At 52.2% G+C, this 27474-nt stretch overlaps 11 protein-coding genes across 11 annotated transcripts; 5 read left to right on the top strand and 6 right to left on the bottom strand.

The window, feature by feature from the left end:
• Positions 1-331: 331 nt before the first annotated feature.
• On the top strand, positions 332-1351 carry K489DRAFT_381329 (uncharacterized protein). The gene has a single exon (XM_033605089.1). It carries the CDS (start codon positions 568-570, stop codon positions 1285-1287), a length of 720 nt encoding a protein of 239 aa, XP_033459584.1. The 5' UTR covers positions 332-567; the 3' UTR covers positions 1288-1351.
• Positions 1352-2982: 1631 nt separating this feature from the next.
• On the bottom strand, positions 2983-3669 carry K489DRAFT_320844 (uncharacterized protein; the record flags this gene model as incomplete). Its single annotated transcript, XM_033601495.1, has 3 exons — positions 2983-3312; positions 3383-3525; positions 3576-3669. The coding sequence occupies 3 exons, from the start codon at positions 3667-3669 to the stop codon at positions 2983-2985; spliced, it is 567 nt and encodes a 188-aa protein (XP_033459583.1).
• Positions 3670-4812: 1143 nt separating this feature from the next.
• On the top strand, positions 4813-5374 carry K489DRAFT_410821 (uncharacterized protein; the record flags this gene model as incomplete). The annotated part of the gene is made up of 2 exons (XM_033607744.1): positions 4813-4891; positions 4944-5374. 2 exons carry the CDS (start codon positions 4813-4815, stop codon positions 5372-5374), a joined length of 510 nt encoding a protein of 169 aa, XP_033459582.1.
• Positions 5375-6284: 910 nt separating this feature from the next.
• Positions 6285-10880, top strand: K489DRAFT_402253 (putative ABC multidrug transporter; the record flags this gene model as incomplete). Its single annotated transcript, XM_033607042.1, has 4 exons — positions 6285-6494; positions 6556-10046; positions 10107-10190; positions 10232-10880. The coding sequence occupies 4 exons, from the start codon at positions 6285-6287 to the stop codon at positions 10878-10880; spliced, it is 4434 nt and encodes a 1477-aa protein (XP_033459581.1).
• Positions 10815-12591, bottom strand: K489DRAFT_246264 (FAD-binding domain-containing protein). Its single transcript, XM_033599914.1, has one exon. It carries the CDS (start codon positions 12424-12426, stop codon positions 10912-10914), a length of 1515 nt encoding a protein of 504 aa, XP_033459580.1. The 5' UTR covers positions 12427-12591; the 3' UTR covers positions 10815-10911.
• Positions 12592-13002: 411 nt separating this feature from the next.
• Positions 13003-14813, bottom strand: K489DRAFT_410818 (DUF300-domain-containing protein; the record flags this gene model as incomplete). The annotated part of the gene is made up of 3 exons (XM_033607743.1): positions 13003-13932; positions 13990-14265; positions 14328-14813. 3 exons carry the CDS (start codon positions 14811-14813, stop codon positions 13003-13005), a joined length of 1692 nt encoding a protein of 563 aa, XP_033459579.1.
• A 1277-nt stretch (positions 14814-16090) lies between these two features.
• K489DRAFT_246184 (carbamoyl-phosphate synthase) lies at positions 16091-17928 on the bottom strand. Its single transcript, XM_033599913.1, has 2 exons — positions 17892-17928; positions 16091-17732 (listed from the first exon to the last, which is right to left on the bottom strand). Exon 2 carries the CDS (start codon positions 17640-17642, stop codon positions 16242-16244), a length of 1401 nt encoding a protein of 466 aa, XP_033459578.1. The 5' UTR covers positions 17643-17732; positions 17892-17928; the 3' UTR covers positions 16091-16241.
• A 1284-nt stretch (positions 17929-19212) lies between these two features.
• Positions 19213-19829, top strand: K489DRAFT_246142 (uncharacterized protein). The gene has a single exon (XM_033599912.1). The coding sequence runs from the start codon at positions 19310-19312 to the stop codon at positions 19694-19696; it is 387 nt and encodes a 128-aa protein (XP_033459577.1). The 5' UTR covers positions 19213-19309; the 3' UTR covers positions 19697-19829.
• A 10-nt stretch (positions 19830-19839) lies between these two features.
• K489DRAFT_381324 (P-loop containing nucleoside triphosphate hydrolase protein) lies at positions 19840-22420 on the top strand (the record flags this gene model as incomplete). Its single annotated transcript, XM_033605088.1, has 1 exon — positions 19840-22420. A coding segment is annotated over exon 1 (1891 nt), but the record flags the coding sequence as incomplete, so codon positions are not given.
• Positions 21971-24399, bottom strand: K489DRAFT_381323 (CTP synthase). The gene is made up of 3 exons (XM_033605087.1): positions 24267-24399; positions 24170-24202; positions 21971-24087 (listed from the first exon to the last, which is right to left on the bottom strand). The coding sequence occupies exons 1-3, from the start codon at positions 24289-24291 to the stop codon at positions 22406-22408; spliced, it is 1740 nt and encodes a 579-aa protein (XP_033459575.1). The 5' UTR covers positions 24292-24399; the 3' UTR covers positions 21971-22405.
• Positions 24400-24818: 419 nt separating this feature from the next.
• Positions 24819-26774, bottom strand: K489DRAFT_245988 (uncharacterized protein). Its single transcript, XM_033599910.1, has 2 exons — positions 25923-26774; positions 24819-25852 (listed from the first exon to the last, which is right to left on the bottom strand). Exons 1-2 carry the CDS (start codon positions 26390-26392, stop codon positions 24901-24903), a joined length of 1422 nt encoding a protein of 473 aa, XP_033459574.1. The 5' UTR covers positions 26393-26774; the 3' UTR covers positions 24819-24900.
• Positions 26775-27474: the final 700 nt, after the last annotated feature.

The following is a 27474-nucleotide window of genomic DNA, read 5'->3' as shown; positions in this document are numbered from 1 at the left end:
CTTAATACGTCGTTAATTAGCTAAATATTTTAAGTTTAGACAACCAAATTAGCGTTAATCAGACAACTTTTCTACTACTTATATCATGGCTAAAATTGTAGCTAGAAGCCTGCTGAAACGGTGGAATAGATTAGCAAAGTCATTTATCCTCTCTCGTCTCTATCCGAGAGTAGTATTCTTAACAAAACGGGGCATATCACGCGAGAATTAGGGCTATAGAGTCCGTTCTCACCTGAGATTGGTCGGCTCCTTCTGCTTACGGAAAGCCCTCAGGGTCCATCGCGAACGTCGGCGATTAATAGCCTTGATAACGACGATCAATAGGGCGTTTCGAGGCGCACGCGGATTAAATGTCTATACTGTATCTTTTCCCAGCTTGGACAAGCGGTTGATATCCTTGACAATAGCGATGATCCCCGGGATCGTGCTGACTGCCCCACTTGGGACGTGATTGATGTACAGCTAGAGTTATGGAACTGCTATAAGAACGAAGCCAGCGTTCGACTGAAAGACATCGCGTTAACACAATGATGCGACTGAAGATCAGCCATCTGGAGTGATATCAAGATGAATCAAAGTCGAACCAGCAGGGCGGCAGGGGAAACCTTGGCTGCCGACAGCAAAAGCGCCGCAGAATCTCCCCTCAACATTACAGCATGCAACATTCATTGTCGTTGCTTTTGTTCAATGCTCTTGGACCCAGGCGTTTCGATCGATCAAAATGGCATATATTGCTATGCCGAGGGATTTGGCGTGGCGCCTGGCACTGACTCTGGATTATCTCCAGGCTTGCAGGCCTCGCCCAGCATAAAGCAGCAGACCGCGGTCCTAGGGCTCAGCGGCGTCGATATGAGGAATTCTCCCACCCTCACGGACGTGACTAGCGCGCACGACTGCAGGACTTATGAAGGCAGTATGCAGTCATTCCAGACCTGCTTTCCTGCATCTTTCAACATTTGCCAGGGTGTGCTCAGAGAACCTTTGGAGAGCGTCGTGGCTGCTGGCTCAGCTTCGTCAAGTGCCCCTGCATCAAGATATCAGCAAGCTACACTGCAATCTTGCTTTCGATGTTACGACCACGGCTGCAAGGGCCGTAAATTTAGTTCAATCGAGAATTATCGACGTCATGTCCGAGAGAAAAGCATGACGAGGAGATATACCTGTATTCTCTGTTACAAGAGCTTTACACGCTACAGCAATTTGATGATACACACATCACAGAAGAAATGCACGGCGCTGAGAACAGCGGCATATAGTGAACAGGGCATGCTTGGAGGCATTGTGTAACGTAGACTAGTCGGAGCTGAGTCTGAATGGATGTACTCAACACTAGCAAAACATGAATCATGGTGTGAAGATGCATAGTGCAGGGGGAATGGAATCGATGTCGTGATACTCAGCCTACATGAAGTGAATCCTCCGGTGCCGACTTTTCCATAGCGTGATGGAGATTTTGAACTCAAGCCGAGGGCGTGAGAACTGCTTCAGCAGCGAACCAGCCATCTGCATTAGCTTGCGTAGGATCGTCAAATTTACGGATATCTTGCAGCGTTCCCGAGCTGCCAACAGATCCCATGATGACCATTTACCCGGCAAAGGTCTTGGACGGATCAATAATGTACAAGCCATCACCATATCTGCGTCCTTATCGTTACGCGATAGTTCACATAGCGGATCATGACGCATCAATTTCCAGATCTGACACGCTTCATTGTTGACACCATTCCCTTTGTGATTGTTTGCGATGGAATTAATATCATCCGCTGAACACGCACGCACGTAATCAAGACAGAAGATCCCCAGCGATATAGCTCTGAGCTCTACCAAGACATTCGCGGACACTGAGGTCTCTCGTGCAGCAATAACCCGGCCGCCTGTGCTCGAGTGCTGCACCTGGGTACGTAAACAATGTTTTTGCGGCCTGGCAGCAGGTCACTGTAGGTGCTGATCTTACTCGTTCTCGGTCGTCATAGCTCAGGTGCATCAATCCCACGATACTGTATTGAAAGATGGGACGCGAGAGTGTAGACGGTTCCGATGTACTGCGGGCGACACTAATGAAGGGCGGAATACGCGGACGGGCGGGGCTAAGACGGCCCGCAGTGGAGATAGCGCAACAATAGTCAACATCACTCGACCGATAGAAACGTCACCAAATCTGACGATCTTGATCCCCGACAGCCGGGTTGTGTGCAATGTTGCCAGCATGGCGAGTTTTCGCGTCAGCAATCGAGATTGTTTGGCATTGAGTGCGATACGGAAGCCACTATACACGAATTGATGCGAATAGGCGAAGCACTGTACACGCGACATCAACCAGGCACGATCCGCGCCACAGCGAGTCATTTCAAATATTCGCCACTCCATCTTGCAGCAAGTAGATAAGGAATCCTCGTCTAGCGCCGTCTTCAGTCACCGCAGATGAGCGCTGGTGTTGCTTCATTAGTGGCTGGGAGGGTTGGTCGTGGAGCCTATCGTGCTTGCTTGCGATTCTGAAGCACGACAGAAGACTTGTCACACCCTCAACGCCCTTAACACACCCACGACACTGAGCGTGGCGGAATACTTCAACATGACCAGCTCCATTAGTCATTTCTTTAGAGTAAGGAAGGGATGACGGTCTCAATGACCAGATCTCTCTATGTGTCCTTTGTACATCTGAGCGAACTTACATCCTTTATCGGATAGTATTCCGGCTTTGATTACAACACTGACATTTGCATAGCCGATCCGTCCGCTCCCAAGAATCTCACCTACGTACGTAACCACCGAAGAGTCTTGGGGGCAGAAGTGCCAATGCATGTCGACTAACTGTACAAAGTGGTATATGGAGTTCGGATCCTTTTTACGCAGCACCGGATCCGGATTCATCTATGCCTTCAATTTATCGGCGGTCTATTACTACTCGATGCGACTCGAAGAAGAAGTCGGGCATGCAACCAATAAGAGATCCACATTTGATATTATTCTTACGGTATGTCCCTAATCGTCATGTACCGTGCCTGTGATTTCAGCATTCTCCTGGTTCTCTTCCGTATACACCTCACCAAGGACAGGATGTTGAAGATATCCGGGTCTGAAGATGTCATCGATCGATCTATCTTGCATCCAGTAATCGACTCGCGACCAATCCACGCACTGATGTGGACTCGAGAAATTGCCGAGGGGCACAGGCTGTTTGTGACCCCAGCGCATAGTGATTGGGGTAAGGTCGGCGCGGCACATAACGCCTTGACGAAGCGTATCGAGGCAGTGCTCCACATGAATTTTTTGATCTTCCAATTGTGCGGTGGAAAGCTCAGGGAAGTATGTCTCCGGCCAGAGATTTCGATGAAGGTGCTTCTATGGCTAAGGTCAGACCGGAGTTTGTCAGAGAAATCACGAGGTAAAGACCAACAATACAGTGTAGCTCGTGCATCACTTGGGTAGTCGCGTAATATCCGCCGTCCGGCAACTCTACGGCAGAATCTTTCCTTGCTGGATCAAGAAAATCCAGCTCTTCTAAGCTGAGACGGATGTTGGAATCTTCTTGCAGTGTTAGAGCAGCGTCGAAATAATGGCAAGTCCTTTCTCACATTTTAAAAGATCATGCCAGGCTTGGTCCAAGCCAGGTCTGGGCTTTCCAGCATAAGGACTGCCACCCGGTCCTTCTCCAGGTCGGCGCTCCATGAGATACACAAGTGGCGTATCATGCGGCATTTGAAAAAGTGCTGGCGCTGTCAATATGATTAGCTAAGACTCAGAAGCAGCAGACGAGAGACTTCAGACCGTCATGGACTTGGCTGATAGAATCATTGAAGCGAATGTCATTTGTTTTCAAGGCAATCGTTGCAGCGGTCGTCCAGACAATTGCTACTGTCAAATGGAAAATTGATGCCCAGAGCCTTTGTTGGGAATGACGCCGCGAAGTTTCCGGGTGGATTATGCTGTCGCCCTGTTCAGACTTCTCCAGGAAGACTTCTTCCTCATCGCCTGTACTGATCTCATGCTTCATGCGTAAGAAGGACATTATGAATTTCCGCGACTCGTTTCACTTTCAGGAGATTGAGTATGATTTTGATATTGTGACTTGATGAGCTCTTGGAGGGTCTAAGATATTTCAATAGCGCATTTCGAGGATCCTGTTGCCCCATAAAAAGGCGTGCCAAAGCGATGAGCGATCTCGTGACATGGAACTTTGACGCAGGGATGTGTACTAGCAGAGCTATGCTCTAAATAAGAAACCTGGAGCAGAGCCGCTGATAAAGCAGGTACAAAAGGACGTTGCAGGAGGACGGTGCAGAAGGATCGTGCAGGAGGACGGCACAGAAAGACCCTGCAGAAGGACGGTGCGGAAGGACGGTGCAGCAGGACGGTGCAGAAGGATTATGTAGATCAGTCTCAGCGTTAAATCTTTCTGATCTTACGCTGCACGATTACTGAAATCGCGCCACGCAAAGGATCTTGCATATCGTCCTGGGCATTCTTGATTGCTGCGAGGAAGATCAACATGCCATTACTCAATGTGTCCATCAGAGGAGCCTACTTCGTGAGCACTGTTCTCCAGAGACGCATCGCGAATGACAGTGCATGCATATTGATGACGACGAACATCTTCCTCAGCAGTATTTGCATCGCTTGGACAAGTCTTCCAAGGAATGCACGGTGTATAGTGATATGTAGGAAGTGAAGATCTTTGAGCCCAGGCAACATAAATAGACCGCCGCCCAGTCGGAGATAGAGGACGAACAACCATCGTTTCATTAATCATTCCATCGACACTTCTTTCCATTCAATCGCTCTCTCGTCTTCGCAATCCACCAAGACATCAAGATGCAGATTACACAGGTACTAAGCGCCTCTGTGGTGCTCTTCGCCTACAGCGCCCTGAGCGCCCCGACTGTTGGTCTGAGTAGGTAGCGGTCAACAGCGTGAGCGTGAGCTAAGGCTAATCACATTTGAAGTTGGGATTCATGAACGCGAGGCCTCTGACGCCGATTCCGCGTATACCAACTTTGCACGCTCCGACGCTGATGCTGCGTACACCAACTTCGCACGCTCCGACGCTGATGCTGCGTACACCAACTTCGCACGCTCCGATGCCGACGTCGCGTACTCCAATGCTGCCCGCTCTGACGCAGATGTCGCGTACTCCAATGCTGCCCGCTCTGACGCAGACGTCGCGTACTCCAACGCCGCCCGTTCCGACGCCGACGTCGCGTACTCCAACGCCGCCCGCTCTGACGCCGACACCGCGTACTCTAACGCCGCCCGATCTGACGCCGACACCGCATACTCTAATGCCGCCCGCTCCGACGCCGATGCTGCATACACCAACTTCGCCCGCGAGGCCTCTGACGCCGATATCGCGTACTCCAACGCCGCCCATGCTTAGATCAACGTCCACAAGGTCTCCGACGCTGAATCTTTCCAAGCTGGACAGAGTTTCAAGCAGTTGTCCCAGCCGAAGCGTAGAAGGCGCGATATTCCTCGGGAATGAGCCCGTTCCACATACAGTCTGACCTAGGCAGACCCGTTTGTTATAGTCATCAAATCTGGGTATAGGTATTTAGAGAGAATGCGCAATCAACTTACTGGCCGCCTCTTCTATGCTTGTCTTTGTAGATGGTATTGTGTTCTTCAATGTGGTGTTCTTCTCGAGATGCCTTTTCGCCTATATGGGTAATCTACGCCTAGGAGGACATCAAGGAATGATCCTCGAATCGTCCGCTAATGACACAGCCCAGTCATCGCTACTCAGCTAAATGTCTCGATTACAAATAGCTGGCTCCAGACCAGAATCCGTTCGTGTTAATCTCCTCGTTGAGTTTGTGCATGGAGGAAAGGACAGTATCTTTCCTCCGCCCCACTTCCTATAGATATGCGTGTGTAGCCTGTTGAAGCACGGTAGGTCAGAGATTCATGTAGATAGATAATTCTTCATGTTGGGTCTTTAGCAGCAGTCGCTATCCAAATTACACTTTTCGGCTCGAGCTTCTGCGTATGCTTCGGTATTTCCAGATTGATATCTAGGTCAGCTAAGTGGATGGTCAGTCGCTGCGAAACCTCAGCATTTCTCAGCATGCCATTCGTCCCTGGCTGGCTTGCCCTGGTGTCGCCTTATCAGTCGTGTCAGTATCGTATCATGCACCATGGATGACTGCGACCGCACGATACGTCTAAGTCTAAGTGGCGGGCGCTCGTGGCTTTGCGGCACGTAAAAAGCCCTCGAAGCAATCACCGCAATCATCAGATATCAGGGCTGCTGCAGGTCCTTTCAACAGCATTCTTATGACGAAACACCGATGGCCGACTTTGCGTGCAACGACAACGCCTTCGGGCCTATGGCGAGTGTAAATTGTTGGCGAGGGCTTGATTTCACACTCTTCTTTGAACATGTCGTTCTTTCTATCCTGCCGTCGATTGCTCTTTTGGCATGTCTTCCTTTACGGATACATCACCTTCTTCGACAAGGTCGGAAAGCGCGGCCGATTCGTAGACATGACCTCAAGCCCGTGAGTACTCCCGAGTGAGCGTTGCTGATGTGAAGACACTCCTCATGACCTAGCGGAGCAGACGACCCTGGGATGCTTGACCGTCGCGCAATTCACTTGCCTTGCAGGTTGGAGTACTACAGATGGACTAAGATCGGATGTTGCCATCGCAGCTGCAAGCTTGGCCATCGTAGCCGTGATCGGAATCTCGAGTCTGTCCATGATTGAATCGGCACGATCGTTCCGCCCCTCCACTATTCTAATCGTGTACCTTCTGAGTACAGTTGCCTTCGATGCCGTCTTGACAAGAACTTTATGGCTTACAGGCCAATCGCTCTTCTTATGCATCACGACATCCGTGGGAGTTAGCATCAAATTAGTGCTCTTGGTTCTCGAGTCCCGGTCTAAACGTCAGACGTTGTTCGAACCATATCGATCATACCCACCGGAAGAACTCTCTGGAATACTCAGCACAAGCGTCTTCTGGTGGCTGAACCCACTCCTGTGGCTCGGATCTCGCGCAGCATTAGACTTGCACGACTTGCACTCTCTGGGGCCTCAACTTAAATCACGAAGTCTCGGGGTAAAGTTTGAGGTGGCGTGGCAAGGCACATTAAGGTCACGTACGCATCGCTTGGCGTGGGCCACGCTTCTGGGACTGTGGTTGCCCATCCTGGGCGCTGTAATTCCCAGGCTGTGTCTTACCGCATTTACCTTTTCTCAACCTTTCCTGATCGCTCGTATCATTGAATATGTCGCAAGCTCCTCATCGGAGAGTCGCGCGTCTGGATATGGACTAATTGGTGCAGCTGCGCTTGTATATGGCGGAATGGCGGTTAGCACAGCTGTATACAAACACCAGGCATTCCGCATGGTGACCATGATCCGAGGCGGTCTGATCACTTTGATATATTCCAAATCGCTACGGCTGGACGCCACAGCGACCAAGGACGCCAGCGCCGCAACCCTGATCAGTACTGATATTCAGAGCATTGTGACAGGATGTACAAACATACATGAGTTTTGGGCTGCACCGATCGAAGTAGCGCTCGCCATATACCTCTTGAAGTGTCGGATAGGAGTCGCCTGCGCTGCACCTGTGGTCATTGCGATTATGAGTGCGCTCGGAAGCGCAAGAATTGCAACTCTTGTGCACAGGCGTCAGAAGCAATGGCTTCAGGCCGTGCAAAATCGCACGACAGCTACTGCTACGCTGCTAACCAAGATCCGAGGGTTGAGAATGCTGGGACAGTTGTCTCACATCGCCAAGCGAATCCAGCACCTGCGGGAGCAGGAGATCGTCAAAGCAAAAGCGTTCCTACGTGTAGATGCTTTAAAAAATGTCTGCGCGAGTACATCAACTCTGCTCGCGCCAGTAGCGACTTTGCTCATTTTCGCCTTTCTGGTTAGCGATCCTCTTGACGGTGGGTTTACCAGTCCCACAGCGTTCTACGCATTGAATTTGATAGCACTTATGTCATCTCCTCTTGCTCTGCTATTGAACACATTGCCTGACTTCGCTGCTTCCCTTGCGTGCTTTGAACGCATTCAAAACTTTCTCGAACGGGAGGAGAGGCAAGATTATCGGTTAGCCCCAGAAATTGGGAGTGCTGTTGGTACAACGGGACTCCCAGGAGAGAGCGTCGAACTTTTGGTTGTTTCGCCTAACAAAAAGGTCAACACTCTTTCGGAGCATGCATACACAGCAACCATCGACGGAGGATGTTTCGGATACGACACCGAGGAACGCGCCATTCTCAAAGATGTCAACGTTCATGTTGTTCCAGGCTCATTCACTGTGGTCAAAGGTCCAGTTGGATCTGGAAAATCAACATTGCTGAAGGCGTTCCTAGCTGAGACCCGATGCTTCAAAGGGTTCGTCCAACTCCGGGTACCTAGTCCCGCATACTGCAGTCAGGAAGTATGGCTAAGAAATCAGACCCTCCGTGAAAATATTCTCGGAAACCAGCAATACAACGAAAGATTCTACAACGATGTCATCTTTGCGGTTGGCCTCGAGTCTGACTTGGCCGCTTTGTCACTTGGTGATCGCACGGTCATAGGAGCGGATACATCAACATTATCTGGCGGACAAGCTCGGCGTGTAGCGCTCGCGCGTGCGGTCTATGCCAGACGGCCTTTGCTACTTTTGGATGATTGTCTGAACGGTCTTGACAACACGACCAGGGCCAAAGTAATGCACAGACTCTTTTCTCGAACTGGCCTTTTGAGAAAGCTGGGAGGCACTGTCATAGCAACCAGTTCCACGGATGAATACAACTCGGAACCTGACTTATTCATTTTGTTGGACCAGCATGGTCGCACGCAAAGCCATCCTATTCCGAAGACACCTGCAGATCATGAACTGAGCAATTTAATCGAGCAACCTTGGCGGATGAACGGCGTACAGATGCTTGATCCTTCCGATGAGTCTTGTCAGAATGCGGATGCGGAGGCATGCCCTGGACAAACGTCGACCGTCTCGCCCGCTACAGATGACAGAGGCCAGACAGACTCCAAAGGAACAGATGCGAATTCACGAGTGTGGAGATTCTACCTGGGAAGCATGGGTTGGCATCATTGCGCCACATACCTGGTCCTCAATGCTTTATACGTCACTTGTACGCGATTCTCGCAGGTCTGGGTTGGCGAATGGGTTAACGCCTCGCAAGAGCGCCCAGGCTACCACACCAACGCTGTGTACGGCGGATCATATGCTGCTATTCAAATAGCTGCAGTTCTCTTCTTCGCAACGGTCCTGCTCTTCATCTTTCAGGTGATGGTGCCGCGCTCTGCTCAGAAACTTCATTGGATCCTGCTACAGACCACTGTCCAGGCGAGACAGCAGCATCACGACGAGACCGACACAGGTGTGACGCTCAATCGTTTCAGCCAGGATTTGACGTTGGTCGACATAGACCTTCCATCTCACGCCATAGAATTTGTCATTGATATCTTTCTGTGTATTGGACAAGCAGTCATCGTCGCTCTAAGTATCAAATACATGGCGGCATTGCTACCTGCCATTGTGGCGGTGGTTTATCCGATTCAACGATACTATCTTCGCACGAGTCGCCAGGTACGTCTGCTCGATCTCGAAGCCAAATCGCCATTGTTCAGCAACATCCTCGAAACCGCGAGCGGTCTCGAAACGATTCGCGCGTTTGGCTGGAGCGATAGATTCACCGAGCATCACCACTTCTTGCTAGACCAATCCCAACGCCCTTTCTACGCATTATTCTGTATTCAGCGGTGGCTAGGTGTTGTTCTTGCACTGATGGTCGCCGTTGTCGCCGTTTGCTTGGTAGCATTCGCCACTCAATTTCGAGATTTGACCACTGGCAATGCGATCGGAGTGGCTCTACTTAATGTCTTCAGCTTCTCACAGACTCTGACGCTGCTGATTACCGCTTATACGTCTCTGGAAATGGCCCTTGGCGCGATTGTGCGAATCAAGAACTACGTGGCTGACGTGAAGCCTGAAGACGATCCGTCTCAAGAATTACTGGATGCCTTACCGGAGCCTATTGAAGCAACTGCGATCGATCTCGACAATATCACTATATCATATGGGTGAGTGACGACCGAGTCGATATTCTCAATTTCCCAAAACTGACTTACACGATGCACTAGCCCCAGCGCTACGCCTGCGGTCAGCCATGTCTCGCTTTCCATTCCGAGCGGCATGAAACTCGGCATTTGCGGACGTTCCGGAAGGTGTGTCCCGGTATCAAACTTGAATCAAATAACGCATCTAGAAATGCTAATGTGAAAATTCGATCGCGCAGCGGCAAATCATCCCTCCTGATGGGTCTTCTCCGAATGGCTCCGATTACGCAAGGCAAGATCCATATCAATGGCTTGGACCTCTCCCAACTCAAAAGCGATGCCGTACGATCCATCTTCAACATAATCCCACAGTTACCAGTCCTGCATTCCGGGAGCATTCGATCCAATTTTGATCCCAGCAGCGCTCACTCCGACGAAACCCTGAAAACCATCCTCACAGAACTAGGTCTGTGGACCGTCGTGCTCGGCCAGGGCGGACTAGATGCGGACATTGAAGCCGCTCCCATGAGCCAAGGACAAAAACAATTATTCTGCATCGCCAGGAGTTTCTGTAGTAATGGCAAGAAACGGATTCTCCTCCTGGATGAATCGACGAGCAGTATGGATGTGATCACCGAGCGCACAGCAATGGATTTCATCGCGAAGCGTTTCAGCCAGCATACGATTGTCGCCATAGCGCACAGACTCGAGACAATCCGCGACTTCGACCGCGTTGCAGTGATGGATGCCGGAAAAGTGGTCGAATATGATACACCAGATGCACTGTCCGGGAAAATAGATGGGGCATTCAGAGCGTTGTGGGAGCATGAGACCGGTCGTCAGAATGCGCAGGCATGAGCAATAAACAGAATGACACCGTGTACGCAGCTCAATTCTTCAATTTCGCGGGAGGCTCCTTCGCGAGTAGATACTCACCCCCCTGCCAGGCCTTGAGAACACCATACAAGCCACTGAAAGGCCAAGTACTCCAAAACAGTAGAATCAGCCAAGCGAGCCACGTCGTGGCACGTTGCGCGTCGGCGTCAAGGTCGACTTTGACCTTGTCGTAGACATTCGGGAGATATTGGGCGCCATACTTTTGGCGGAGGGCATCATACGCCTTGCGGTCATAGATGGACCAGAACTCATCTTCGGTGTAGTAAGCATGGGCATAGAGCCATTTGCGACCTCCGAGGGCGTCGACTTTTTGCTCGAGGGAGCGGTTCTGCGCGAGAAAGCGACGTTTGTCACTGGAGCCAGGACCCCAGACGCCGAAGTTCATCATGAATTCCGGGGTGGACGGGTTGCCGAGATAGCCGTAGAGGCCGTGTTGGGAATCTGGTGCATCGCGTCTTTGTCGTAGGGGACAGAGCCAGAGAGGGTAGATCGTGAGGTTGGTCTCGAGCCAGTTGAGGAAGTCCGATGCGCCGTTGTAGGGGATGGCGACGTCTTGGATGATGTAGATTTTGGATTGGCCGCTGGCGTGGAGGGCATGGTACATGACGCGGGTATGCATGAAGCGGTCTAGGATGTAGCGAGTGATTCGATTGAAAGGGGTGAGGAAGTATTGGAAAGCATATTTTCCGACCCAGAATGCGCCGCGATCGTAGCGGAAGAGGTAGTCGAAGATGGGAATGAACAAGACGATCGGTTGTCGCGATTTGGAAGTTTGCCTCTGGACGTGGATGTAGAACCATGGATCATGGCGGCGGGTGTACTGCGTCACCACAGCCTTGGGCGGGATATGGTCGCAAAGCTTTCCTGAGCAGATGACGATTTCATTATGCGAATAGACAATGCCATCGAGGTAGTCGACCGCAGAATTGATGGTTTCCTTGCCCATCTCCGCCATCGCCGCGTCCATATTATCGAAGGAAGAGCAGGTGAGCTGAACATACTTCGCCGCGGGTCGAAGTTGAATCTCCAGCAAAGTGATGACTCCGAGGGTTCCAAAAGACGAAGCAGCGCCCCAGAACAAATCTGGCAAATGGGTCCGGCTGGCACGGACAGTCTCCCCTTTCGCGAGCACGATCTCGATCCAATTGACGGTACTGTCAAAGAATCCATGACGGAAAGAACTACTCTCGCCCGAAGTCCCGGAGAAACCTCCGCCGACGGTGATCCCAGGAAATTCCATGACGACGAGTGGAAGGAGGTTGTGCTCCAAGGTCGCCAGGAGGAGCGCATCCATGGGAACGTTAGGCTCGACGATCGCCGTCATGGCTTTCTCGTCGATTTGGAGGACGTTCTTGAGGCCGCTGGTGTCAACGGACTTGTCGGGAGTCCGTTGAGACGGACGAGTGCTGTTGGTGGAGCCATGGAAATTGCGGAATGGTTTTTGTAGATCATGAAACTTCTGGACTTTGTTCTCGATCACTTGAACGGCTACATTGTGTGCGTCCATGGTGGCCCAAGAGCGATGATCGCGTTCTGATCGCTACGTCCGATGTTGATGCTGTTTCGTCGATGAAGCATTCATCCATGATGCTAGCGTGCAAGCAACGACGACGGTGGCCCGTGCTAACGCCGTTGATGCTGACGGACAACACCATATGTTGCACGATCATCCCGGATTTGATCGGAACGCACAGATTGAGAAAACATCTGTGTCATCGTGATAACGATTATCAAGAGTCTGCGCAATGATGGTGGTTGTTCAAGTTGCAGCATCGCATTCAGACATTCTACAGCAGATTGAAGCTGGCGAACATCATCCCGTTCATGGCGTTCGACATCACGAAAGCCGATATCCTAAATTTTCCCAAATCTATCCAGAACAGCAGAACCTGCTGCGTGATTGAGCCAACCGCTCTTTCCTGCGCCGAGGAACGCCATCACAACCCAATTCACAAACCGGGCCTCGCCGGATCAATCAAGACAGGCATCCGGATATGCAAAAACAGATACATACATTAGGGCCATAGCATACATTACACTCTATCATTTCAAATCATTAAAAAAGTCGCGTACAGCTCATTCCTCAAAACTGTCGCGGCGGGCCCGGATTTAAGCTATCGGGATGCCTTGATTCATTCGGATACGACGCCGCCCAAGGCGAGGAGGAATTAAATCGCTCGCCCTGATTCGGTGTGACGGCTCCGCCAGGTCTATGTGCTGGGTGTACGTTGCCTTGTAGACCGACGGCTATTGAGGATCCGGGTGGTGGGCCCATGCCGGGGTGATAGCCGATTTCGTCATCATCATCATGTGTCGGCTTCATATCTCCTGTTAAGGCGACGCCGATTTCTGAGCGCGATACTCGACTCGAATTCCTGTACGGACTTGCACCGAGATACGAGTCGTCTTCATGGCTGTGGTGAGAGTACCCTTCGTGATCGTAGGGACTGTGAGAGCGCGTGGCTCCTGGATGATCTGGGTTGAGAAGTAATCCGGCTCTGTCGTCTTCTCTTTGGAATGTGTGTCTATTTTCTTTATGGTTCAGATCACTGGGAGGTTGATGTGAACCGAGCTCGGTTGCAGAGCCGCCATGTTCTGCAAGGGAAGGAGCTCCACTGTAGCCTGTATTGGTGGAATCTTTCCGGGGTTGTAGATAACTGGGATCATCTAGACGATGCCTGTAGCCAACGAAAAGCCATCTGAAACCTCTTGCGCTGGCTTTGATGATGTCCCATGGATTGAAGGCATCCAAGATTGCATAAATTCCAAACGGTCCTCCGAGATATTTTGGTTTGTCTCTGCTTAATGAACTTCCCGGCCTCATCGGTTGATCGTGATAAGAATGCTTGATACTGTATGGCTTCCAAGAATACGCGAAAAGATGCATGATGGAAAAGCCTGCCATCTCAATGCAGAGCATAACTGAAGGTATGCCGACCTTGATGTCGGGATATGCTAGACGGTCGCTCGGATGTAGGGGTCCTTTTTTCGATGATAGCAGGGAAATAACAATCTGTTGGTACGTTAGCGTTTCGTCCTCTAGCTATTGATTAGAAGCGGGAGTACTCACATTCTGCCAGAACGAGAAAAAAATCACCAGCTTTATGCTGAGGACTTTCAAGCCTGGTTTGTGATCGGCTAGAACATCCTTGAGCTGAATGTAGAACTGCACGACCATGGTCATGGCAACCGTGACGGATAAACATTCGAACACGACCGTCCAGAGATGCGCGAATTCGGGACTCAGCGAAGATTCGCAGTAGAGGTCCAATGCTTCAGTGATGACGGACACGATGGTGAAGAATACGCGAATGAAGCAGTATTGGAAGATTCCGACCCAAATGATCTAGCAATTCGTCAGCATTGTATTTCTCAAACCCATGAGATCCAGCAACATCCGCGACCTACATTAAACCAGGTCAGACCACTCCGGGGTTTTCGCAAAGGTCCTCTATTTTCTCCTCCGGTGCATTTCTGCAGATAGAAGAATTGCATAAACCAGTTCTTGGGCGTGATGGATCGGAAGAAGTCCTTCTGGTCGTGTAAATTATTCGCGACGTAGTTACACATGAGCGCGAAAAAGCTGGAAATGGCAAACGCTTCGTAGCAGTCACGGATGACTTCGAAGTAAACGGCCTGGCGCCAATAGAGGTAGCTGAGAAAACTGACGACGCTGTAGACGGGAATCATAAAAACGATGCGGATGATGTGTTTCTGTTCGTTGGGCTTGATGTAGTGTAACGCGTGTTGCGCAATCAGGAAGAGCGACATGATGACCGATATCAGTCCGAATATGGCGGCGAGGAAGAGACCGAAGTGGTGAAAGGTGAACCCCTTCCATAGTGGTGTTTCTGTTCCGTCCGCGTCAGGTAGGATATCGTTACATTTGGCCATGTTTGCGTCTCTTTCTGTGTATCATCGGCCTGCGGCCGGAATGACTGATCGTGCTCAAGCCAGATGGGTATGCGCCAGGTCGTCGACTCGACCGCGGGGATATTGGGCTCGGGTGGTGGAAGGTCTTCGAGGAATTGCGCTCGAGCGGTGAATGCGGCGCTCGTGCGCACTGGATTGCGCGGACGGTTGGTGAGCAGAGGCAGGGCGAAGCGTCGACAAGAAGCGGCGATTGAGTGGGGTCTGGCGCGATATGACAGTCGCAATGCTATCGCGAGTCTCGGCGCGATGATTATACACAGGTGAGTCGTCGCCCGAGGAATAGCAGTTGGTAGATGGCGGAAGTCGGATGTGTCGTCAGCGTGGTGCGAAGAGAGAAGGCGGTCGGCAAAGAATGGCTCAGCAAGGAGGTGTGAATTCGTGGTGGTGGTACTGCTGTGAGCTGTAGGTCTGCGGCGCGTGCTCTCATGTGCAGCAGTTCAGTCCGGCTCAGTTCAGTGCGGCGGCGGCGGTGGTGGTGCAATTCTAGAGAGCCCTGGAGGTGACGAAAGTGCAGGGCAGGGTGAACAGCCCAGGTGGTTGGTCGGCTGGCTTGTACATCAATCAGCGCAATGTCGATCACCTCCTCGTCGTAATCAAACAGAGGCGCAGTCGTTCATTCTTCCAGGGACGCCTCAACTACTACGATCTTACTACTACCACTACTGCTACCACTACCACTACCACTACTAACTACTACTGCTGCTGCTAGGAACCTGATCATCGTGAAGGCCACAAACATGTGCGCGCGCGCAAGACGAAGAGGGAGGGGATAAAGGTGATACGTAAGGGCACCAGGAACATGTCAAATTCGTCCCCACCAACCAACCAACCACCAGCAACGCCGACCGTTCGTACTAAAAAGAATCATCTACCTAGGTGGGTATGTATCTGGCGCGTACGCTCATCCATCGTCGTCACGGCCCATCCATCGTCGTCTACGCGCGCAATCGCAGACACGGACTTTTCTGATGACGACACGTCACGTGGTGTCCTGTCTTACATAATTTTCTTAATGTGTACCGTTTCGGGATGTGGACTTTTCTTAGAGGCGACGGTGGATTCCGCTGTTCGTATGCGGAATGGGTAGAAACCCGTGTCGGGTTACCTTTGTAGACGTGGTGACCAAATAAGGTGCAGCGCACATTCGAACATCATCGCTGCGAAAGAAACTGGACCTCCATATTGGTGTTGGTTCTTTTTTTGATATATCTCGAGATCCGCACAGGATATGAAGGAAAAGAAAGAAAGAAAGTCAGCGCCTGCCAAACTTATAAGTAGCCGTACAAATCGTATTTTGTCTCCCCACCCATCTCGGGACACGGCTATCCCAAAATCTACCGGACCACCCCAGATCTCTGTCCTTGAGATCTTGGTACAACCAGATTCTATTTACGCCTTCGGGATACCTGCGTGTTCGGGCTTTACGCCGACGCGCTCCTTGGCCAAGAGATCCACCAACAGCGGGCTCGGTCGGTTGTCCTTGCCGCCCTTGAGGACGTCTTGCGAGCCCTTGTACTGGTTCACTCGTTCGACGTATGCGTCGAACAAGTAGCTGCTGTCCAACGGGCCTCCCTTGGCCTCCGGGTGGAATTGTGTGCTGAAAATGGGTCGGGTCTTGTGGATCATGCCTTCGTTGGAGCCGTCGTTCAGGTTGGTGAAGTACTCCTTGAAGTCCGCTGGCAAAGTGGTCGGGTCGACGGCGTACCCGTGGTTCTGGCTGGTGATGTGGCACTTTCCGGTGCTCAAATCCAAGGCCGGGATGTTGTGGGCGCGGTTGCCGTACTTCATCTTCGTCGTCTTAGCGCCGATCGCAATCGCGAGCAATTGATGGCCGAGGCAAATTCCCATGATCGGGATCTGGCTGGTGTCCATCAGGCGACGGAGGTTGTCGCTGGTGGCGCGGCAGTGGGTCGGGTCTCCAGGACCGTTGGAGATGAAGACACCATCGAAGTGGTGGGCCGACTTGTGAATCGGGTAGTCGTAGGGCAAGCAAGTGACGCTCGCACCACGGGCCACAAGCGAGCGGATGATGTTCTCCTTGACACCACAGTCGATCAAGGCGACGTGGGCGGTGCCGTTGGGAGAAGGCACGTGGAAAGGAGCCTTGGTCGAGACCTTCTTGACCAAATTGATGTTGGCCGGGTCTTCGTAGGCCTCGTCCTCGTCAGCATCGTACTCCTCGCCGATGGTGATCTTGCCAAGCGAGGAACCCTGCTCTCGCAGATATGTGACGATTGCACGAGTGTCGACGCCCGAGATGGCGGGCACGCCTTCGCGAGCACACCATTCGGCCAAGCTCTCCACCGCAGTCCAGTGAGAGTATTGCAAAGCCACATCCGCGACGACGATACCGCAGGCTTGAATGTTCGGGCTCTCAAAGTACTTGAAGAGACCGTACTCGTCGCGGACATCGCCCGGCACACCGTAGTTGCCAATCAATGGCTGGGTGAAGACCAGGATTTGACCTCGGTATGATGGGTCGGTCATGGACTCGGGGTATCCCACCAGAGAGGTTGTGAAGACGGCCTCACCGCTGATGTTGGTCTTGGCTCCAAAGCTCTTGCCGTGGAAGATGGGGCCATCGCGGATGGTGAAGGTCGCACGCTCGAACGAGGGCTGGGTGGAGCGGGTCGACACTCGTGGCGCCGGCGCCCGAGGAGTGCCACTGACCAAGGTGGCCTGGGTTCTGGTGATTTGAGATGCAGGCTTCAGTGCTCGCGTCAAGCCATTGGTCATGTGCAGAGAAGAGGTGGAGGGTCGGAGGGACTTGGAGAGGATAGTCGTCGCCATTTTTGAAAGTATAGATAAGAGGTGCCTTGATGACGATAGCACCGAATAATCAGTTTACGGACGCCTTCCACAGGTGGTCCGAAATGTAATCTGTGGGAGAGAAGAGCGAAGGTCAGTCACAGGTGAGTGTCTTGGAGTGGTGTTTCTCGCGTGAGTCAATGCTCGCGTGTCCCTCAACGGCCACCGCATCACGGCCGATAGGGCATGCATAGCTGGAGGAAGGACGACAATGTCCGCATGGAGACATACCTTGCGAAGTGAAGACGGTGGGAGCAAAAGTCATGAAGACAGTTGTGACCGTGCAAAAAGATGTGTGGTGGTGATGAAGGTTGGGTGATCAGGAAGGAAGAAGCGAAGAGAAGAGAGTCCAAGGGTTTCGGGCGATGACAGTGGTGAAAAAGTAAAACCGGGATTTATCTGCGGAGAGAGATAGCGAATGGGTAGAGTGAGTGAGTGAGTACTGTACTAGGGAAGTGAGAGCTGTACAGTGACAGTAACAGTACTACAGTAGTATGCCCAGGTGTGCAGTACAGGACAGTCGCATGTGCCGATAGAGTCCATGCCTTTGGAGTTTCTTTTAGTGCAACCTTTGGCCCGCCAGACCAGACCGATCGGCCCAGAAGCGGCGGTGGGAGTTGGAGGGAAAAAAAAATCTCCCCAGGTCGGGTCCCTTGTCATCACTCTGCAGTAGTAGTGCCTATGTAGTCACCACCGCACCGCCATCACTCCTTCTATGCGCACACGACATTCCTCAAATTTACCTTATTGTTATGACTATAGTGTCCAGATACAGGGAGTATGTTGCAGCGGGTTGACATAGCATGGGATGGTAGTCTTTCTTGCTTGAGTCTCAGATTGAAGCTCGGGATCCCGACAGGCATAAAGGTATACACTGTATAGGTATACAGGCAGGGGAGGGTGTTGAGAGGGACAGTGATAAGCTGGCTGCTGCTGGAGGTGAACCGGTGCCGGGCCGGCAAGTGGGTGCTTGGCCCTGCGGAGAGGCCATTGGCGCTGCATCGGCCGGCAGCCTGACAGGAAAAGACCGGACGGAAAGACAACATTTGCTCGTGGTCAGCCCAATCCTTCATTGCACATTGGCTCTCTCTGGGCATCGATACACTCTCTCGGGAGACTTGTACCGTCTCGATGGCAGTCGGATCTCCCGAACAGCCGTGGATCCTTTGTTTTCTTCTAGGGTGCATCCTTTCGTCTATCAGGCATCCCTCCCACGAGAAGTCTCACCCGACCTCACCTCGATACTGTCTGTACACATTGGCCATCTATTAGGTATTGACCGTGATGACGGCGCAAACAGCCGGTCGGTCGATCGATCCCCAGACGACTGCGGTAACGCAGAAGATAAGATAACGGAGGTGCAAAGCAAACCTAATACCTAGGTAATGCCTTCCACCAGGGCAAGGTTCAAACTGATTAATATAGCCTAGACTCTGGCGCGATAAGCCCAGAAGAGCCTGTCATTGGCGGCAGTGAACCATGTCTGTCTCATGGTCTCTCCAGGGCTGGCCTCCTCCTCCTCTTCTTCTTCTTCTTTGTCTTTCTTCCGTCACCGACTTCCACCCGCTCCGTAGTCGCATCTCTTCCGGCCGACGGCCAAAAAAGATCTTTCAGGCCAACCTTGGAGCATTTGAAGGCTGCCCAGGTGTATGGGCTTCGCGTTTGCGCAGTCACTCAAGCACGAACTGTTCGCGCTTCTTATGACAGGTAGTTTGGACATCCTTATCTTTGCCTTGCTAGCACATATAATCATTCCGACAATCCTCAACACCCTCCCATCCCATAGCCCATCTTATTATTATGAATATTATCATCGTTACTGTCTACTGTATGTCTCTATAGGAAGGCGCAATAAGCTTCACCAATGTGTCCCGTCCTTGAGCCGTCAGTCGGGTACACTGCTACAGTACATGCCAGGCCAGCGCTCTACGTCTCTCACATACACGCACGAACATACCCAGGTACATGGAAAATGGGAAAAGGGTTCCAGAAGACGGACTCTGCTCTGGTCATCCTGTCGCAATGGCTTGCTGTAGCCGAGCAGGAAAGTCCATAGATGCTCGCCGCAGATCATTCAGTGCATCGTTGTCGCGTATCGTGTCGAATGAACAACCGCATCAATGGATTCTCTCCGTATAGGATAAACCGCCTGCCTGGGGTTGCATATTTGCCTTTGCCCCGTTCTCACGCCTGCCTGCATATAACGAAACCTACCTCCCTAGGTAGGTATCAATCAAAGTCGACTGGGAGCGTGACCGCGGAGGAGGACGCGCCGAACCCTAACAATAATCCTTTCCAAGGTTGCCCGACTCCCCGACAATTACCCTTTTCGGAATTTATGGATTCCAAAACTACCTAGTATCATAAATCCTGGTGGCATCGATCAAACTACAACAAGAAGCACGTGAGCCGGTTCATCACACCGTGTCGCATGTCATGTTGCGTCTATCCAGCGCGCTGTGTCCATTCTGTACGGCAAGTCTCCTGGCGAGCATATCGACCAGCTCGAAATCGATACCATGGCAGCAATTCACCAAGCGCAGCGCCTCTGGCCTCCATTCGAAACGCCAGCCAGCGCGGATGCAACTCTCGGCCAGAGTCAACAGACCATCGAGGGCTTTGCCTGTTCAGGATGCCGGTCCACGAACCCCGCCAGCTCGGAAATCAAGGAACAGTCCCTTTGCGGGCATGAATAGGACAAAACCTCCTCGAGAGGTTGAGATTGCGGTTTCGCGGCCACGGCTTCCCGCGGCGGAACGTAAGAGGCAGCTCAGAATGGCACCGGGAAAGGACAGACAAGAAAAGGAGGATCGAGATCCGATGAAGGCTTTGAAGATGCAGCGGCGATTGGCGAGCGTCCCCTATGGCACAAGAATGAAGACGAAAACGCAGCTTGTAGAGCGCGATAGCTTTGATGAGTTCGATCTGTTGGACGTTGTCAAATCTTCCATTTCCTCACAGGCTCTGCGGGGGCTTGTCGAGATCTCACCTACGCCAATCCAAAGACTAGCTATACCTGCCCTGCTGGGATCAGACGCCAGGCGGAGTCGAAGAGGTGCTAACGCTCTCTCAGAAGGCAAGAAGCCCATGCAGCAATTCCTACTAGCAGCTGAGACAGGATCAGGGAAGACCCTGGCGTACATCCTTCCTGTCATCGACGCACTGAAACGCGCTGAGGCAGCAGATGCAGCCATAGCGGCCAAAGAAGCTGCAAAGGAGGCGCCTCTTCCCGTGCATGATGAATTGGACATGTTCTCCGTCGAGGCTCCCAAGAACACCACATCACATCCGACGACAGCACGACCACGAGTCATCATTCTCCTACCCACCTCGGAGCTTGTTGCGCAGGTTGGCGCTCTGGTCAAGTCCCTGTCACATGCTGTGAAATACCGATCGGCTATGCTCAGTTCCGCCTTTACAGGCACCGTCATTCGAAGTCGGCTTTTCTCGACTGCCGGCATTGACATCGTCATCTCGACTCCTCATCTAATCTCGAGCATCACCGAATCTGATCCCAACATCCTCGCACGGTGCACCCATCTTGTCATCGACGAGGCTGATAGCTTGCTCGATCGTTCATTCAGTCCCATAACACAGGGAATCATCGACCGAGCCACACCCGCTCTCGAACAGCTCATCTTCTGCAGCGCGACGATCCCGCGGACCCTGGATTCATACCTGCACAAAAGATACCCGGAGACCCGCAGACTCGCGACGCCCAACCTGCACGCCATCCCGCGACGAGTCCAGCTAAGCGTGCTCGACATCGACAAGATCCCCTACCAAGGAAACCGCGACCTCGCATGCGCACAAACTATCCTAGATATCGGCAAAGACGACTCCGGCGCCGACACCGATGAAAAGAAAATCATCGTCTTCGTCAACGAGCGCGAAACCGCCCAGGCCCTGGCCAAATACCTCATGTCCAAGGGGATCAACGCCTTCGAGTTCAGCCGGGACTCCGACCAGCGCAAACAAGCCGAGATCATGGCCTCCTTCACCGGTCAAGCACCACCCGCTCCCAGCAAACGCGGCGAAGATTCCAGCAATAGTAAGCCCGATCGCTTCGCAGCCGGGACCGCACGACGATCATCCAATACCTCCGTCCTCGTCACCACGGACATCACATCCCGCGGGATAGACACCTATCCGGTCAAAAACGTTATCTTATATGATGTCCCGCATACCAGTATCGACTTCATCCATCGTCTGGGCCGAGTGGGTCGCATGGGACGACGAGGTCGGGGCGTGGTCCTGGTTGGAAAACATGATCGCAAGGATATCGTCAAGGAGGTCCGTGAGGGAATGTTCCGAGGTGCGGCATTGATTTGATGTTTCGGTCACGACGACGATGACGCTGCCTTGCTTTCGTGTGGTGGACAGACGGACAAGGAATGTACAATTTTATTCTTCGATTCTCTGTATAAATCCTGTATTACCGTTCCCCTCTGAAAGGCGTTGATCACAGAGGAGCAACACTCATTCGTGAAAGTTTCGGGCCTTTGGATCGCTCCGAAACCCCCAGCCGAGAAAATGCGCATGCTGTACTGTACACGGTTAAAAGCTAGAATCGAGCAGAACAACTCCACTTAATAATTCTCCTCATTCTGTTATCTACATTCTACGATCAAATCAGAAACCCATGTCGGTTGATCACACACTCGTCCCAAAAACGCCCCGTGAATAGATGAATTCCCACAAGGATGCCAAAGGAAAATGGAAAAGGATCCTCTCCCTTTCTCTCTCTATTTCTGACCCTCCACCTTGGCCAGATCCGCCGCGCATCGCCTCGTGACCTCCTCCAACATGCCGGCACTAGCGGCGAGAAATCCGAGGTAAGGTTTGGACGGGGAGAGCACACGCGAGAGATACTCCGGGTGGAATTGAACACCAACGAACCAGGGATGATCGGGTAATTCGATGATCTCCATACGGACGCCGGTTTGGTCCTTGCCGATGAAAGTCATACCCTTAGACTCGAGCTGTTCGATGTAAGCCGGGTTGACCTCGTAGCGGTGGCGATGACGTTCGTTGATGGATTCGTTCTGGAGGCCGTAGAGGGCGCGGAGTTTGGACCATTCGGTGTTGGGCTGCCAGAAGGTGGGTTTCAGGCCTAGACGCATGGTGGCGCCCATTTCGCCGGGGTTGTGCTCGGGCATGTCGATGATGATACGGTCTTTGTCGTTGGCGTCGAATTCGTAGGAGATGGCTTGCGGGAGCGGGATGTTGCAGACCGAGCGGGCGAATTCCGTTACGGCAATTTGCATCCCCAGACAGACGCCCAGGTATGGAGTCTTGTTCTCGCGGGCCCATTTGGCGGCGGCGATCATGCCTTCGGTTCCGCGTCCGCCGAAACCGCCGGGGACCAGGATGCCCGATGCAGTGCAGACGTCGTGCCAGGCCATGTGGAATGCAGCTGGATCGGTTTTGTTGGTTGCGGGCTCGAGAGCTTCAGCGTCGACGTTCTTGACGCGGAGTTTGCGACGGCAGAACATGGCTGCGTGCTCGAGAGATTTGACCACGGAACAGTACGCGTCAGGTTGATCGAGGTATTTTCCAACAAGCACGATCTCCAATTCTTCGTGTAAATGTTCCAACCCAAGGGTGAGCTGCTTCCATGTGTTCCAAATGCCCTGACCTTTGGCGACCAACGCAGGTGAAATATTGAGACCGTCAAGCCGCAGGTTGGCAGTCATCAATTTGACCAGACTCTGCTCTTCAAGGAGAATTGGCACTTGATAGGTTGACGGCATGTCACGCACAGCCAAGACGCTCTCATTCGGCACTTGACAGAAGCGAGCAACCTTGTCAATGGTAGCCTGCTCTAGCGGTTTCTCACAGCGACAGGCGACAACATCTGGGATCAGACCAGAAGATCGCACAGCCTTGATGGCCATCTGTGTAGGCTTTGTCTTTTGCTCTCCATGGACCACGGGCACGTACGAGACGTGAATCTGCATCAGATCGTCTCTGCCACATCGTCGTCGCAAATCGCACAAAGCCTCCACGAAAGCCATGCTCTCGATGTCGCCGACAGTCCCTCCGAGCTCCACGATACACACATCCGGCTCTTCTCCACTGTCATCCACCGGCACCTTGGCGACTCGCTCGATCCAATCGGCAATCTCGTCGGTGACATGCGGCACGACCTGGACGGTCTTGCCCAGGTATTTGCCATTGCGCTCCTTCCAGATAACTTTTTCATAAATTTTGCCCAAGGTGATGTTATTCTGACGGGTCAGGGTGATGTTGAGGTATCGCTCATAGTTTCCCAGGTCGAGATCGACCTCTCCACCGTCATCGAGCACGTAGACTTCGCCGTGTTCGCGCGGATTCATTAATCCAGCGTCGACATTGATATAGGGATCGATCTTGATACTCGAGACTTTGAGACCAAGGGTTTTGAGCAGTAGACCCGCGGAAGAAGCTGAATATCGAATTTGTGAGAGGAAGCTCTCACGGATCTACCACGATGTCGGACGACCGATCCGAGGGTGAATTTGACATACCAATAATGCCCTTGCCCACACCGCTAATAACACCTTTGAAGGCAAACAGTCAACCTTTGTCCCACCAAATTCCGCGCAAATTCGGGGCACAACTCACCTCCAGAGACCAGAACGTACTTCATCTTGACTGAATTCGAGAAACCTTGCGCCAGCCAACCTCAATAAAGAGGAGGGGGGAAGGAGAGAAAAAAGAAGAGAAAAGAAGCCGTCGAGCGCAGAGGAATTTTGCGGTGCTGCTGGGAGAGAGGGCACGCGAGCCTGTCGCGCGTGCACTAACGCAGGTACAGCGCGGAACCTTTCAAAAATTTAGGGTTGCGAAATGGCGGGCTGTTCAGCTTATCGATTAGCCACTTCTGCTATCCAGTCAGTATACGTCATGAGCGAGCGTAAGTCAATGTCATGACCAAACGATATCGAACTTTTGCTCAGAAGCGAGCGCGGATCACGATAATGAACTATTTCCTCGTGAAGGGATCACATTGCTCCCGTAGCGAGTCGCAAATTCCTCGAAAGGCTCGTTGGAAATTGGACATGCCATGGCTTCCAAACAGCGCTCAAAGCTCATGATAAAGTACAGTAGTATACGGTCATAGAAGAACAAAAAGGACACATCCCCATCATAACAGCTATGCTAAAGGCACAAACATTCGTAAATCCTCTGTGCAAGATCTCACGTGTTCCGAGTCCGCGAATGATGTGTCAGTACAGAAAGAAAGACTCTGCCAACCCCATTACCTGCCTCGTCTCGCTCGTTTCGCGCCCGTCTGTGGCCTCTGCTCGCGCTCCAACGACCGCACCGAAGCCGCTCCTGAAGACCTCGCATCGACACTCCCGTCGCCGGCCACACTATCATCGTCGTCTTCCATTTCCTCGTCCTCGAGATCGTCCTTCCCTCGTCGACCTTTGGACGAGTTCTCTGAACCTTTCTTCACGCCGACGATGACACCTTGCGTGCGGAGCGCTTTGAGCAGTACACTGCTTGCCATCATTCCTGGGAAATCCTTGGCCGTGTATACGGTGAAGACCTCTGTGATGCAATTCGCCACACATGGGAAAATGGTTCCGGGTTTCATGTCTCTAGGTTCCACGCGCATCAGGCGGAAGCGCATGCGGTATTGTCCGATTGTGCGACAGCTCAGATCGGGAAAGACGAAGAAAATTCCTGGACGGCCCTTTTCGTCGTTGACCATATTAGGTGATGAAACTAAGGTGCCCATTAGTCGACGGGCGAAAGCTTGACCGGGATGGGCAGGTGCGATGTCGCTTTCGTCTTGTTCGGTGATGTGGTTGATGAGAGTACAATGTAGAGCGAGCATGCCCGTGTCGTCGGCGACGGGCGCACCGGTCTCGGATGAAAAGGTTTTGAGCTCGATGATGGGAGGTGGGTCGATGACTCGACGATCGCGCTCACCAAAGCCACATGCTCGAGCAGCAATGGGTTGTTGTCGAATTGTGAGCTGAAAATCGATAGGTGGTGGTTGGCTTATGCGAGCTTTGATCGGAGCGCGATTTGAAGGCCGTGGTTGGGTCGGAGGTAAATGGGCTGTGGAATTTGAGGATATTGTGGACGAGCCTTCGTCTGGCATCAAGTCAATCGATCGCTGACGATGAAGCCGGTAATCGAGACCAATGTTTGGAATCTGCGGTTGTCTGAAATATCGTGGACCTGTGCTCTCGCCGAAACTAACCATTGAAAGATCCCACAATCAGCTTTGGCATTCCTGCGTTCGGCAAAATCATTAAAGGTACTTACGCAGTCTGTGCTTTTGATGGCGTACTGCTCATCGGCGAGTGGTTCTGATAATGACGCTCAACCCATGAAGCTAGTTCGACCTGTTGTGGGTGCTGTCTTGTCGACTCCTCCAGCGGCAGCCTGGGTGATGCGAGGAGACTTGAAACTGCCATGGGACGAGTTGTCCTTGATATGGATGCTGACCGATCTGCACTTGCGTCTCGCGAATAGGTAGTGTTGTGGTGTGGCGCGTAGTCATGTTGGGCACGGTTTGGATATGCCGCATGTAACGGTGGAAGAGAGCGTATATGTGACTGAGGCGCGTGATAGCCGAATGCAGGGATATTGGCGAGATTTGCTTGATGATGATGACCCGTCATCGTGCTGGTGGAAGACATGTTGTGGGCGGAGGGCGAAGATGCAGCGGAGGTATGTTGTGTATGTGAGTTGGTCGATGTTTCACTATAGTGAGGCTTTGTGTGCTTGACCATATATGAGTTGCCTAATGAGGCAGGCGAGGGTGAAGAAGTTTATATGGTGAGGATGCAAGATGATCAAGTACCCAGAGGATCCTTGTCGCGGCCGCGGAAAGTAGTCTCAGAAAGGGTGCTGGTGTGGCAGTCACTTGAAGGAATGGGTTTATTATGCAGCTCCTGGCGAGAGGTTCACCCGGTGAACATTGAACATGGGGTGGTTTTGGTGGGTGTGGGACGAGACTTGATATAATACGGGACTTGCTCCGTGTGCCGTCGATCCCTCTCTAGGATTTGTGCGACCGAACCGCCGGGTCTCACAACAGACGTCTGGTCGATGGGTTTATGTGGGTTTGTGTGTATGTCGGCAGGTACGTTTATGTATCTGTATCTGTCTGGATGTGGATGGACGGACGCGTGAATGGGTGTCGATCTGTATGCGCGTTGTATTCTGGGTGCGCCGTGCAATGGTGGGACGAGGTTCGCAAACCAAGACGTAATAACAGATGGATGTATATGCGTTCGAATGAGCAGCAGCAGCGGCCACCACCACCACTACCACCACCACCACCACCGCAACGCAACGTGGAATCTCTCGAGGATGGTGGTCAATGTCAAGCAGGGTGGCAGCAGTCACTCGTCAACGGTACTAGCCTTTCTGTCTGACGTTGCCCACGAACGAACAAATCAAATATCGGGCCAGGGCAATTGAACGCATAGGCCCGGGACCAAAAGGGACGAACGATGACATGTGAGGTTCGCATGGGGCTCACGTGCGACGAATGGGTCGAAATGGGTACCGAAGCATCAGCACGGACGGTCCCAATCGCTGCTGCGGAGGACGGACTCATGGACTTGGACGGTATCAACAGCCTTGTCACTCTGGTGTATGCCCCGAGGCGAAACATGCAGGCGCCCATGATGGATATTTGGTCCTGGAGCGAACGAGGGATGAGATGGGACTAGTAGAAGGGGAAAGGGAACGTGCTGATGGGATAAAAATGGTGGTTTATGTGAGACTGGTCGGGGAGGGAAAAGGGACCGACACCACCATCCATCATCACTCTAATAAACCTCCAGCTACTTGGCGGTCATCACCG

Source organism: Dissoconium aciculare, assembly GCF_010015565.1.
Source record: "Dissoconium aciculare CBS 342.82 unplaced genomic scaffold K489scaffold_7, whole genome shotgun sequence".
NCBI classification, from domain to species: domain Eukaryota; kingdom Fungi; phylum Ascomycota; class Dothideomycetes; order Mycosphaerellales; family Dissoconiaceae; genus Dissoconium; species Dissoconium aciculare.
Note: the sequence above shows the minus strand (reverse complement) of the source record. Positions and strands in the feature narration are given on the sequence as shown.

Excerpts from the sequence above, each read along its gene's own strand:
- K489DRAFT_381329 (XM_033605089.1), top strand. The coding sequence starts at position 568 with ATGAATCAAAGTCGAACCAGCAGGGCGGCAGGGGAAACCTTGGCTGCC.
- K489DRAFT_246264 (XM_033599914.1), bottom strand. The coding sequence starts at position 12,426 with ATGGACGCACACAATGTAGCCGTTCAAGTGATCGAGAACAAAGTCCAG.
- K489DRAFT_246184 (XM_033599913.1), bottom strand. The coding sequence starts at position 17,642 with ATGGCGACGACTATCCTCTCCAAGTCCCTCCGACCCTCCACCTCTTCT.
- K489DRAFT_246142 (XM_033599912.1), top strand. The coding sequence starts at position 19,310 with ATGGGCTTCGCGTTTGCGCAGTCACTCAAGCACGAACTGTTCGCGCTT.
- K489DRAFT_381323 (XM_033605087.1), bottom strand. The coding sequence starts at position 24,291 with ATGAAGTACGTTCTGGTCTCTGGAG. Across the intron at positions 24,203-24,266 it reads GTACGTTCTGGTCTCTGGAG|GTGTTATTAGCGGTGTGGGC; the intron begins GTGAGTTGTGCC and ends TTGCCTTCAAAG. Across the intron at positions 24,088-24,169 it reads TGTGGGCAAGGGCATTATTG|CTTCTTCCGCGGGTCTACTG; the intron begins GTATGTCAAATT and ends TTCGATATTCAG.
- K489DRAFT_245988 (XM_033599910.1), bottom strand. The coding sequence starts at position 26,392 with ATGGTCAAGCACACAAAGCCTCACTATAGTGAAACATCGACCAACTCA. Across the intron at positions 25,853-25,922 it reads CCATCAAAAGCACAGACTGC|TTTCGGCGAGAGCACAGGTC; the intron begins GTAAGTACCTTT and ends TTCAATGGTTAG.